We start from the raw sequence: 10,683 nt of genomic DNA, 5'->3' as shown, positions 1-10,683 counted from the left end.
ATTTAAGTAGTGCATTTCTATGCATATTATATTTGTGTACAAAATACATCTGTTATACGTTTTCCATTGATCTGAAATCGCTGCTTGAGGCTTAGAGCTTTAGAATGATGTATAGTTAGTCATGGTTACTCTTCTCCCTTTTTATTTAATCTATTGCTAAACCGACGACTAAGAGGGTTAACTATAGTTAGAGACTATCACAATAAGCATATTCTAATATATATATATATATATATATATATATATAAATATATAAATATATAAATATATAAAACACTATATATAACTATCATAATTTTACTTATTATTAATATTAAATAATTTTAACAATGCTTTAAGGAAAATGTAAGTGCAGATTGAAATCTTAAAAACAAACAAACAGGAAAGTGGTATTGCATTATAAAATATAAACCCAATATGCAAATATATTTTGGGAAGGAAAGGGTCGAGTTCAGATTGGATCAGGTGGATCCCAAATGCAGCTTCACCATCTCTTTTTTTTTTCTCACCACTATAGGATAAAAAAATCAGTATATGATAAACTTGCATGCTTTTAACAATAGTCAGGAGGCAATTAAACTAATTCAAAAAATATAAATAAATGCATTTGCTGAACATCCCTGTCTCCTATATCAGAATCTTCTCACACACCAGCCTGCCACTTTTCTAGCATTTTATATAAACCCAGAGATTTGTCCTGAATGATGTGTGTGTGAGAGAGGACACAGCAGATGCTACGCCAGATGGATAAGCTGCAAACACACAGCACTTCTCATTAAGAGATGTGATCCAGCTGTGACAGGGTACAGCAATCCACCACACTTTATCTGAATACTTTCTCCAGTTACAGCACAGCTTAGGTCTAGATAACACCACATCATGTGGGTTAGTTACATTTATATAACAGCAACTCTGACAGTAGGGCAGCTATTAATCTAGGGTGAAACTCGCATGTTTCTTTTTATCATTTTATTCATAACAGCCTGAGGCTCTAAATAACAACTTTGTGAAAACATTTCGGTGGAATAATAAATAAATTATGGCTTATTACACTATGTGGCCCATATTTCACTAACAATTTAGTGAAGTGTACAAGGTAGGTATTCATTATGGAAAGCCAGTAATTTGCAGGTCAGAAAAAAAAAATCTACCATCTAAAGAAACAGTTCTTTCCTAAATAAAATATTTCCTTTTTGTAGTCAAAACCCACAATAAACATTACTCATCTAAATCATTTTTGCTTCTACAATTTAAAAATGGAGCTTCAAGCTTAATGTTGTTTATAAATAATGTACATGGTGCATTGAAACGCCTGCTTATCTAAATCTCTTTTTGGTCCAAATAACTCACCGGTGGGAAAAAGGTGGCAAAGAGATGAAAACTTTCATAGCTCATAGACATTAGTCTGTGCAATATCATCAAATTAATGGTTAAAATGTAAAATAAATGTGTATTAATCCATTATATGCAAATAGTGTAACTGACTCACAAACAAAAGACCTTTAAGGAAAGGGATAGGTTTGCCAAACAGGAGGCAATTAGCGCATATTTCTTAGCAGTATTCACCTTGGCGTTCCAATGGTGTAATAAAAAATAATGCAAAGTATGATTGAGCTGATCAATCACATCTCAGATGACCTGGGACATGAGTTAAAACATTGTGTAAACTTTGCATGTGTGCTAATGTTTGAAAACAAACCTTAAAAGGTTTTAGATGTAAATGAGTGGATCACAATTAATCAGTCAACCACAATCCCATTGTACGTCACCACCATAAGGGGACATTATCTTAGAAAACGAATTAGAAGATATAGGTAAAGAAATATGAATTAAAATCTTTGTATAAAAATGTTATGTTAATGTTGGGGTGTTTTAACAGTTTAAAAATCCATAATTGCTGATAATCTTGTAGAACCGGGAAATTTCTGCATCTCTATTTGAACAGCGAGATAAATTAATGATTGTCCATTCTGATGAATGTCATCACCTGCTTGTGCAATAAAACCCTAAAAGATCAATTCCACCATTTATTACTAGCGTCCTGTGTCCAGGTCTCTCATGTACTCCTGCAGGGCCTGGAGGCGTGCATCGATCTCAGACAGGTCTGCTCCTGTATCCATAGAACTCTCTGACATGGAGGCAAAGGTAAAGGGATTTTTTTTTTTATTATTAATAATTAGCAAATAGGTTCAATTATTAATACATTGGTTCATATTATACAAATTATAATAATGCCAAAAAAGGTGCATCCGTCCTGAATGTAAAAAGAGCACGGTTTACAGCATGCTAACAATGGTAACCTGTTTCTTATTGATTTCTATTTCCGCTGTTGCTTTCCTTCACCCTGCTTAAATGCTCGTCCCCCAGACATTTGAAAAGCTGCAGCAAACACTGTTCATATGCTTATTTAATTTAAATGAAACCCAGAAATCCGCAAAGAAGATGAACAACCACCTCAGAAATACACAGCATTAACGTAATAAAGGATTTTTATTTCACTGTATTGTTGTCGAAAATAAGTTAAAACCATGTCTAAATTCAAGCTTAGAACAAGTTTTTTTTTTTTCTTTAAATATCAAGAAATGTGTTCAGACATTATATCCTATAGCACTTTAACTATAACTCTTCATCAAACAGATACAGTCGTCATGCCTACCTTTTACTCTTTGTGTTGGAGTGCTACACATTGGCTTTTTATTCAAGTGTCTTCCTCTCATCTATGGACAAGAAACAGTTTATGGTTTCAGTGAAAGTACAAACAGAACTTCCGTTCACCTCAAAGTCACTTTAAAAGGTGTTAAACCTGAAACTCACCTCAGCTGGACCATTATACGCGAGTTTTCTTCCCCTGTGTAAAAGAAGGAACATTTAAAAATCCAAACACTACAATGCATGAATTTATGCATCAGTAAAATATGAATGCATGTTTATTTTAGTGACCTGCTATTTAGAGGCTTGGCGAGATCCTCAAACTCAGCCATTGAGCTTTCAGAAGAGTGACGACTCCTCCTGCTCTCCACAGATGTGCTCCTGCCCCGGCCGCCACTCCCTCGTCTGATCAGCTGAGGACCATGCTCTCTGGACCGTGAACGACCGCGTTCATTCAGAGCTGGTGATGCCAACATGTCCCTTCGAACTTTTCTTTGGCTAACAAATTAAAATAAATAAATAACTTTTTATAGAGAAACAACAAGTGCAGTAAAAAAACAACTAAAGATCCACTGTGGTGGTCATGAAAACAAACAGCCTCACTTCTTCAATTCTGTTTCTTTTTGGCGTCGTTGTCGCTCTTGAATGTAAGATGTTGGGTCAAAACGAGGCCCCCGGGACCCTGGCGGTAAAAAAGAAAAAAAAAGTGATCTTTGTCAATTGTCTAGTCTATTATTTTCAGTTTAATCACAAATCTTTTACAAGCTAATGTTCAGCTAATGATATTGCGGACAAGCGAGTGCAACAACCAGAACCGATTTGGCTGAGAGCAAATCCACCAGGCAAAGTTTGGAAAGTGGAATTTGTCCACGTCTGCCTAATCTGCTATTAACACAAAATAAAATGGATTTAATTTTTTTGTTTCATTATCATTTTCACCCCTTGACAAACAAGATGAATAAATCTAGGAGGTGAAAAAATGTAATAGTAAGTGCTAAAGGCATAAAGAAACAGAGATACAGCACAATCAGTTCACCATTTACTAATTTACCACACAATATAAAAGCACGTGCCTGTTGGAGATGGTAATGGCCGTGACAAGTGGTTGCGTGCTCCTGAAGAACCTGATCTTCTCCCTCTACCTTCTGACCTCCTGCTGTGATCCTCTGCTCTCTCTCTGGACCCTGAGCGAGTTCTTACTCCTGCTCGGGGTAAACCACGCTCCCTTGAGGCGGACCGTGGAAAATCTGCCTCACCCCTGGACCCACTCCGGCCAGACAGAACCGGTGTAATCCGCCTACAAGTGTGAGGCAGGAACGACTCAAACACTAGCACACAGGATCAGAGAGGCAGACTGTAATAGATCAGACAGTTACACAGCACTTACCCCCTGCGTAACACGGCTAGTTCAGTGGTCAGACTCTTCACACGTATACGTAGAGCTCGCTCCGAGGCCCTTAGATCCTCCAACTAGGAAGGTAATAGAATTTTGTATTATTGGTGGTAACAATCACTACAGAACTTTTAGCTATTTTATCTCGATATTTGATATGGACAAAAAATAAATACATTTTTTTTTTTTTTTTAATACCTACTTATTTAACATTATACATAAGATCTCAATCATTCATCTGGTTACATGAAGAATGTTTAGAAAAAAAATATTAAATTGCCTTACAGTTTTCATTATTTGTACTAGAAAGTTACTATCTGCATGTCAATATGTGAAAAAGGCATGTGCAAATTTTGAAATATAACCTGAATTCTATAGATTTTTTCAAACATCAGATTTTGACAGCAAATCATCAATAAAGCAAAAAAAATACAAAACATTTTGCAGGTGTCTATTAAAGTGGGAGCTACAAGCCCCTTTTATTACTCATGTTTGAAAATTTAAATTTTAGAAACCTCATTATGTCCAAAGACAAATGTCATATGGCTGGAAATAATATTTCTGCCAATATTAAACTCCAAACATGGCTACCCACATTACACTATAAGTTTTGTATACGCATTTTTTATTGGAGTGAAAACAATAAATAAAAGTATGGAACAAAATCTGAGACATGCAGCAAACATTTCAATTATCAAAGACTTCAGAACTTTGAAGAACATAGAAATCATCTGAGTGCATCTGAGCCAGGCACACTTAGTCCCATGTAAACTCAATCATGCGTTTAATACAAGAACCAAACACATAGAAATTAAGTGTGTGAGACAATTTGATGTCTGGGAAAATTAATTCTGCTTCCTAAAGATGCATCATAACATGTTAACTTTCTTTCGGTTTTTCCCATTAGGGTCGCCACAGCGGACCATCCGCATGTTTGATTTGGCACGTTTTTACGCTGGATGCCCTTCCTAACACAACACAACCCTCACCATTTATCCGGGCTTGGGACCGGCAAAAGGCTTGTGCAACCCTAATGGCTGGGGTTGATTCCTGATAGGGGATTGAACCCGAGCCGCATCGGTGAGAGCGCCGCATCCTAACCGCTAGACCACCAGGGAACCTATCATGTTAACTACTGTATTCTTTTTATCTTGCAGAGCCATCAAAAGGTAGTTTGAAAAAAAAAAAAATAATAATAAAATAAAATAAAATATATATATATATATATATATATATATATACACACATACACACACACACAAACATACATACATACATACATACATACATACATATATATACACATATATATATATATACACACACACACAAATACATGCAGTACTGTGGAGCGTTTGGCTTTCACCTGTGTACTGCACTTAACTCGGAACTGCACTTAATTCAGAAGCATGTTGTGTGTTGGGCTGAAAGTGGCTTAACCAGAAATATATATATATATATTTTTTAAACTATAACAAAATATATTCTTGACTGGATTCCTTATATGTACAATTCAATTGTAAGGTGTTGCACTAATTCACTTCAGATAGATGTTTGGTAGCAGCAGTTGCAGTGATGCGAAGTTTTGGTTGAATTATTTAAGGCAGTCATCTACGGTCAAATAATCTTTCCATATTAAAAATGCTTCTTACAATGATTACTTCTGTTTGCTGTCTATACAAAACAAATTCCATCTCATTCATGTAATTTATCTAAAATTAGCAGTGAACAAAATAGCACCTCTAAGCACCCTGTCCCCTGCTAGTGTGAACACTCACCTGTTCCATTAGATGGCGCTGTTCTTGATCCCTCTTGCTTGCTGAGCGTTGGCTTTTGGCTCTTTCTCTCAAAAGCTGCTCCTCAAGGCTGCGCAACGCTTCCCTGAGTCCCCGAGCACCTGAATTGGAGCCAGTCCCAGCTGTCCGAAGCCGCTCCAGAGCCTCAGCCAGGGCATTCTTCTCCTCCCTGACCACAGCTAACCTAATATTCAGCACATACCTTTTGTTAAAATTCATGAAGAAGACATGGTCTCCCGTTATAAATTTCACTTTCTTGATTGTTAAAATATAAAAACAGAACTGACTCTGCACGCAGTCGACGTGTTTCTTGGTCTTGCACTGCATGGTCTCCTTGCATCCTAATAGCATTTAGTTCAGCCCTTAGAGCCCTGATCTCTCTCTGAAGAGTTGCAGGATCAGGCTTACCAATATATGGCAGTGGCAAAGGGTAGTGAATCCTAGTGAAAGCAGAAAAATGGCATTTAAAACAACTGCCAAACAAGAAAGAAGAAAATGGCTTGGTGAGTTCTATACCAAAGTTCTGAAGTGAAAAAAAGGACTGTAAATGTCAGATCAACAAATCACGGGTTCAAATTCAAAAGTTCAAAACTACTGCTTTTGGGTGCTTGAAAAAGGCCCTTAACCTTCAACTGATTATTATTATATTTCAAATTGAAGTAAAAAAAAAAAAAATGTATGTATTATGTATGATTTATTTATATATTTGTATTTTGATGTTATATGTACTATATGTACTAAATCGGTTTAGTTTTCAAAGATTGCAATTTTAGCAATAAAAATTGACACTTTTCTAAAAAGGAAACAAATTACATGTTCATTTTAGGAGATCTGATTTATTTTCGCTTGTGTGTGTGTGTGTGTGTGTGTGTGTGTTTGTGTGTGTGTATGTATGTATGTATGTATGTATGTAGATAGATCCTAGTTAATATTGATGCAAGTTATATCATATAAATGTATCCTAGGCTCTGCCACTCAGAGTCTATAGATGAAATTACAATAGAAAAATGAAAGAATTGGGAATAATATTACTAATAATATGTGTACAGAGTTTAACAGTGTTGTTTAGAACTGGTATATGAACACTAATGCAAGTATATAGAGAAAAATATATTCTGTGGGGATGTCTCTTTGGCTCTTTCCAAAAATAAAAAAAAATAAAAATACTTTTTTTTTTTTTTTTTTTAAAGACACTTCAGACACCAAACGTATCTCGAAAAAAAGATACGAGTTAAGTAGAAAACTGTGCAGATACTAACCTATACAGTATGGTATGAATACTGACCTATCGAACTCCACAGTGTAAATAAGGATGAGGTAGCGTTTAGTGCTGAGAGCAGGAGACTGCTGCTGGGCACGGGGCCTTCCCACCACACCCGCCTTTCTGTTCCGCAAAAGCTCCAGGTCCGAGTAGGTCAGCAGATCAAGTGTTACTGACTCACTAGTCTGAGTGTTTAAACCATGATAATTGTGTTGTGAGTGTTTAAACAATGATAATTTCATAGCACACCAATTACAATGATTTAATAATTACAAAACACATCATCCATTTTTTTTTCTTTTTTATCCATTTGTATATACATATAATTAAATGTTGTGGAATTTGTGCAAAATTAATTAACTCGTTATCCCTTAACATTACAGATTTCCTCATTAGTTTTCATCCCAAATATATCCAATTAATCAATTAAATAATAATACATCACCTATAAATAATAATATTTGGACTGTGCAGGTTACCTTACTGACTGCTGACTCGAGCATGCTACAGAATATAGGAAACTGTTTGAAGTTTCCAGTTTTGCGAGTGAGATCTTCAATGTCTGAAAGACAGCAACGAGGAAGATAATTTAATATAAGGATAATTCATGATGAACAACATGATAGTAAGTTCAAATTGTTAAAGAAGTGCACACTTACAGGCTGGATCGAATTCCCCACTCCACTGGTCTGCTGTCACGATATCTGAAATCTCGACCGTTAGTAAGCGATCTTGCAGTTCCACTTTAATGGCAAAATCAACTCCACGAAATTTCAGTTCTTCTTGTATGACCGTGCCCACTTCCATGATCAATTCGGGATACTTTCAGTAACCTGGAAAAAATGTCACTTTTTAGCTGTGTATTCCACTACTGAGAAAAACTTCACATTACATCCCCAATTGCAGAACATAACAATAAGGCTGTAAATACTGACAAAGGGCCTTTTTCCAGTCTTGTAGTAAAGTTGTGTACAACTGTTTTCTTAAGTCAAACTGAATTAATTTCCACCAGATTTACATAAGTTTATGCAAAGCTTATGTATGTTTGTGGATGAATGCCAATCATGGAGAAATGACCAGTCTTGGGAAACCAGGAAGGCATCCAATTGTTAAGTGTCACAGGAAGCCTCATGAAGGCACACCCGTAAATATACGACAAACTACAGTTTGAGACACACTTTGTTCACTGATCAGTCACTTAGAAGTGTCTTTTTTGAATTTAGATTTTTAATGGGTTTCTTAAATAAATAGCTGTTCTAGTATTTGCTTGTTTTTATTTTCAACCTAATATTTCATTTTAAAGCTAAATACAATCATTACAATCATAACAATCATTCATTTCGCATATATTTGAAACACAAGCTATTAAAAAAGAACCCAGAAGACAATGTATATATGTGCAGTAACTCATTGAGATTTTTATATGATTAGAAGTCGATCGGTTAATGCTTACACTAGTAAGTTTTCTTAGGTGTAAATTTACAAACATGCTCACACTCGCAGCCTTCAGTGGCATCAATATTAGGCAGAAGTGCAATTAATGAATGAATTATGAATGAATGTTATTACTAAAGCAAGAAACCTAATGAACACAAACCAACAAGTCTCATTTCACTGTAGCCACAGCTGTGCCACCTGCATACCTCATCTCTAGAAGCATCATCAATATCAAACTCATAAAATAACCCGCATTTTCTGTGCATTTCTTTCTATCTGGGGATTTGAAATTAAAGTTTAACAGCTGTGTTTGAACTCTTCTGGCTGACCACATGATGTCCAGCTTTCCTTGAAAGATCCATCTTCTAAATGTCCTTATAAGTATATATGCAACCAAATCAATTTCTTCTCCTCTGTCAGCCATTGTGGAATGAAAAAACTGCTCTTAAATCCACACAAATATAATTGAGCTTGTGTGGTTTGCTACAGATGCGGTTTGCGAGCTCTAACTAGTGACTTAGATATACATTATTGATCCCGTGAGGGAAATTATTGCGTTACAGCAACAGCAGAAGGTTACACAAACAGTAGTGGGGGGGAGGGGAAAAACAAAAGCAGAATTTAATTAAAATTAAATATAATTAAGTATAATATAATTGTGACTTATATAAATAAATACATTGCAGATGATGCTACATAAAAAAAAAAAACAATCATCCAATCAACGCTGTGGAAGATCACATGTGCAGATTAATACATAGGCTTCTGTCAGTGACTGATACAGTTACCTGTACTCCAGGATAAAACCTGTTCAATGTTATAATGTGAGTAGAAACAAAGCAGGTAAAATAAATAAATAAAACGAAGAAAATTAGTATTAGGTTTACTTAGTAAAGTAAATCCATGACGTAGCTACTTTAATAATTTTAAATAGAAGATTGAAGCAGTTTATCACAATTTCCATCATTTTCTCTTCAACAAGTTCAAGTGCAATTTTGAAATCTTGCCTCTTATTTTATTAAAACAGATAACCAACATGTGAAAGACAGCCTTTTAAATGGGGGGAAAAAAACGTTTTTACTACAAATGTCATCTCTAATGTCACTTATGTTTGTAATGTAGAATTATCCAGCCAGCTATTATACCTGACTAGCTAGTGACTTGTTAGCCGGCTATGCTAACAGGCTACATACCCGTTACAGAAGAGGATGTGGTGTTACCTCGAGTTGGGTTGAGTGATATAAATCCTACATTTAAACGTTTTTCATTTGTAACACGAAAACTAATAAACACGAAACAAAACACTGTTAAAATTTAAATACAAACAGGTTCCATTTAACTCTAGATGCGCCATTTTAGCCAGAAAGCCTTTCTCCGTGGGTCAGTTAAAACAATTGAAAACAGCGGCACAAGAACCGGGAATTAAAAAATCCCGCCCCCAAAATCAGCCATTGGTCAAAGACTTAAAAAAAGAAACGTATAATTGGGTATTCTGCCTGTCGATCACAGGATCACGCCAATCCGCTCGCTCACGCCCACTAGTGCGTACTACCGTACTAGAAAGCGTGTATAAAATGTGACTCGCTATAAGCCGTAGCCCGCTGTTTAGTATGTTAGTATGCGGCGTTGCATATAACTAATAGAGGAGCTAAAAATCACAATCATAACCTTTAAAAAAATACAAATAAACAAACAAATGAACACACACACACGTGATTTCTTCACAATATAAACCATTGAAATCACAGTAAAAAGGGTTTCTTTACACTAAAAACCAATATGCAAATCAAATGTATTAAATATCGTGCAACGTTAAAACAACTGAGTTCTTTAAAACATGTGGGTTGTTCTGCTGACAGTTCTTTCATCGCCCCTTTTTTCTTTCTCTGCAAGTTAAGACTGATTTAAAAGTAAAGATAAAAAATTCATGTTACAGAGAAACCACAACAAGCCTAAAAATAAAATACTACGTTTCTGTGTCAGATAAACTCTATTACAGTTCACAAAGTTCTTACATAATGCTGACACTGGAGACTTCATAATTCATAAATCACAAATGTCAAACTCGTGTCTCCTTAAAGAAAATGTCACCATATTAATGAATATACATTCTTTGTTAAATAACAAAGTTGATAAACATCTTGGGA

General features: G+C 35.4%; 1 protein-coding gene across 1 annotated transcript; it reads right to left on the bottom strand.

Moving 5' to 3' along the window:
• Positions 1-954: 954 nt before the first annotated feature.
• ccdc61 (coiled-coil domain containing 61) lies at positions 955-10,683 on the bottom strand. The gene is made up of 13 exons (XM_083565175.1): positions 9,730-10,683; positions 7,759-7,932; positions 7,579-7,661; positions 7,124-7,284; positions 6,126-6,278; positions 5,821-6,022; positions 4,037-4,119; positions 3,723-3,946; positions 3,253-3,331; positions 2,941-3,147; positions 2,815-2,848; positions 2,657-2,717; positions 955-2,128 (listed from the first exon to the last, which is right to left on the bottom strand). Exons 2-13 carry the CDS (start codon positions 7,904-7,906, stop codon positions 2,034-2,036), a joined length of 1,530 nt encoding a protein of 509 aa, XP_083421301.1. The 5' UTR covers positions 7,907-7,932; positions 9,730-10,683; the 3' UTR covers positions 955-2,033.

Source organism: Silurus aristotelis (assembly GCF_946808225.1).
Source record: "Silurus aristotelis genome assembly, chromosome: 16".
Classification (NCBI taxonomy): Eukaryota; Metazoa; Chordata; class Actinopteri; order Siluriformes; family Siluridae; genus Silurus; species Silurus aristotelis.
Note: the sequence above shows the minus strand (reverse complement) of the source record. Positions and strands in the feature narration are given on the sequence as shown.

Coding starts and splice junctions, on each gene's coding strand:
- ccdc61 (XM_083565175.1), bottom strand. CDS start 7,906: ATGGAAGTGGGCACGGTCATACAAGAAGAACTGAAATTTCGTGGAGTT. Junction 7,662..7,758: donor TGGGGAATTCGATCCAGCCT/GTAAGTGTGCAC, acceptor GCTGTCTTTCAG/ACATTGAAGATCTCACTCGC. Junction 7,285..7,578: donor TCGAGTCAGCAGTCAGTAAG/GTAACCTGCACA, acceptor TTAAACACTCAG/ACTAGTGAGTCAGTAACACT.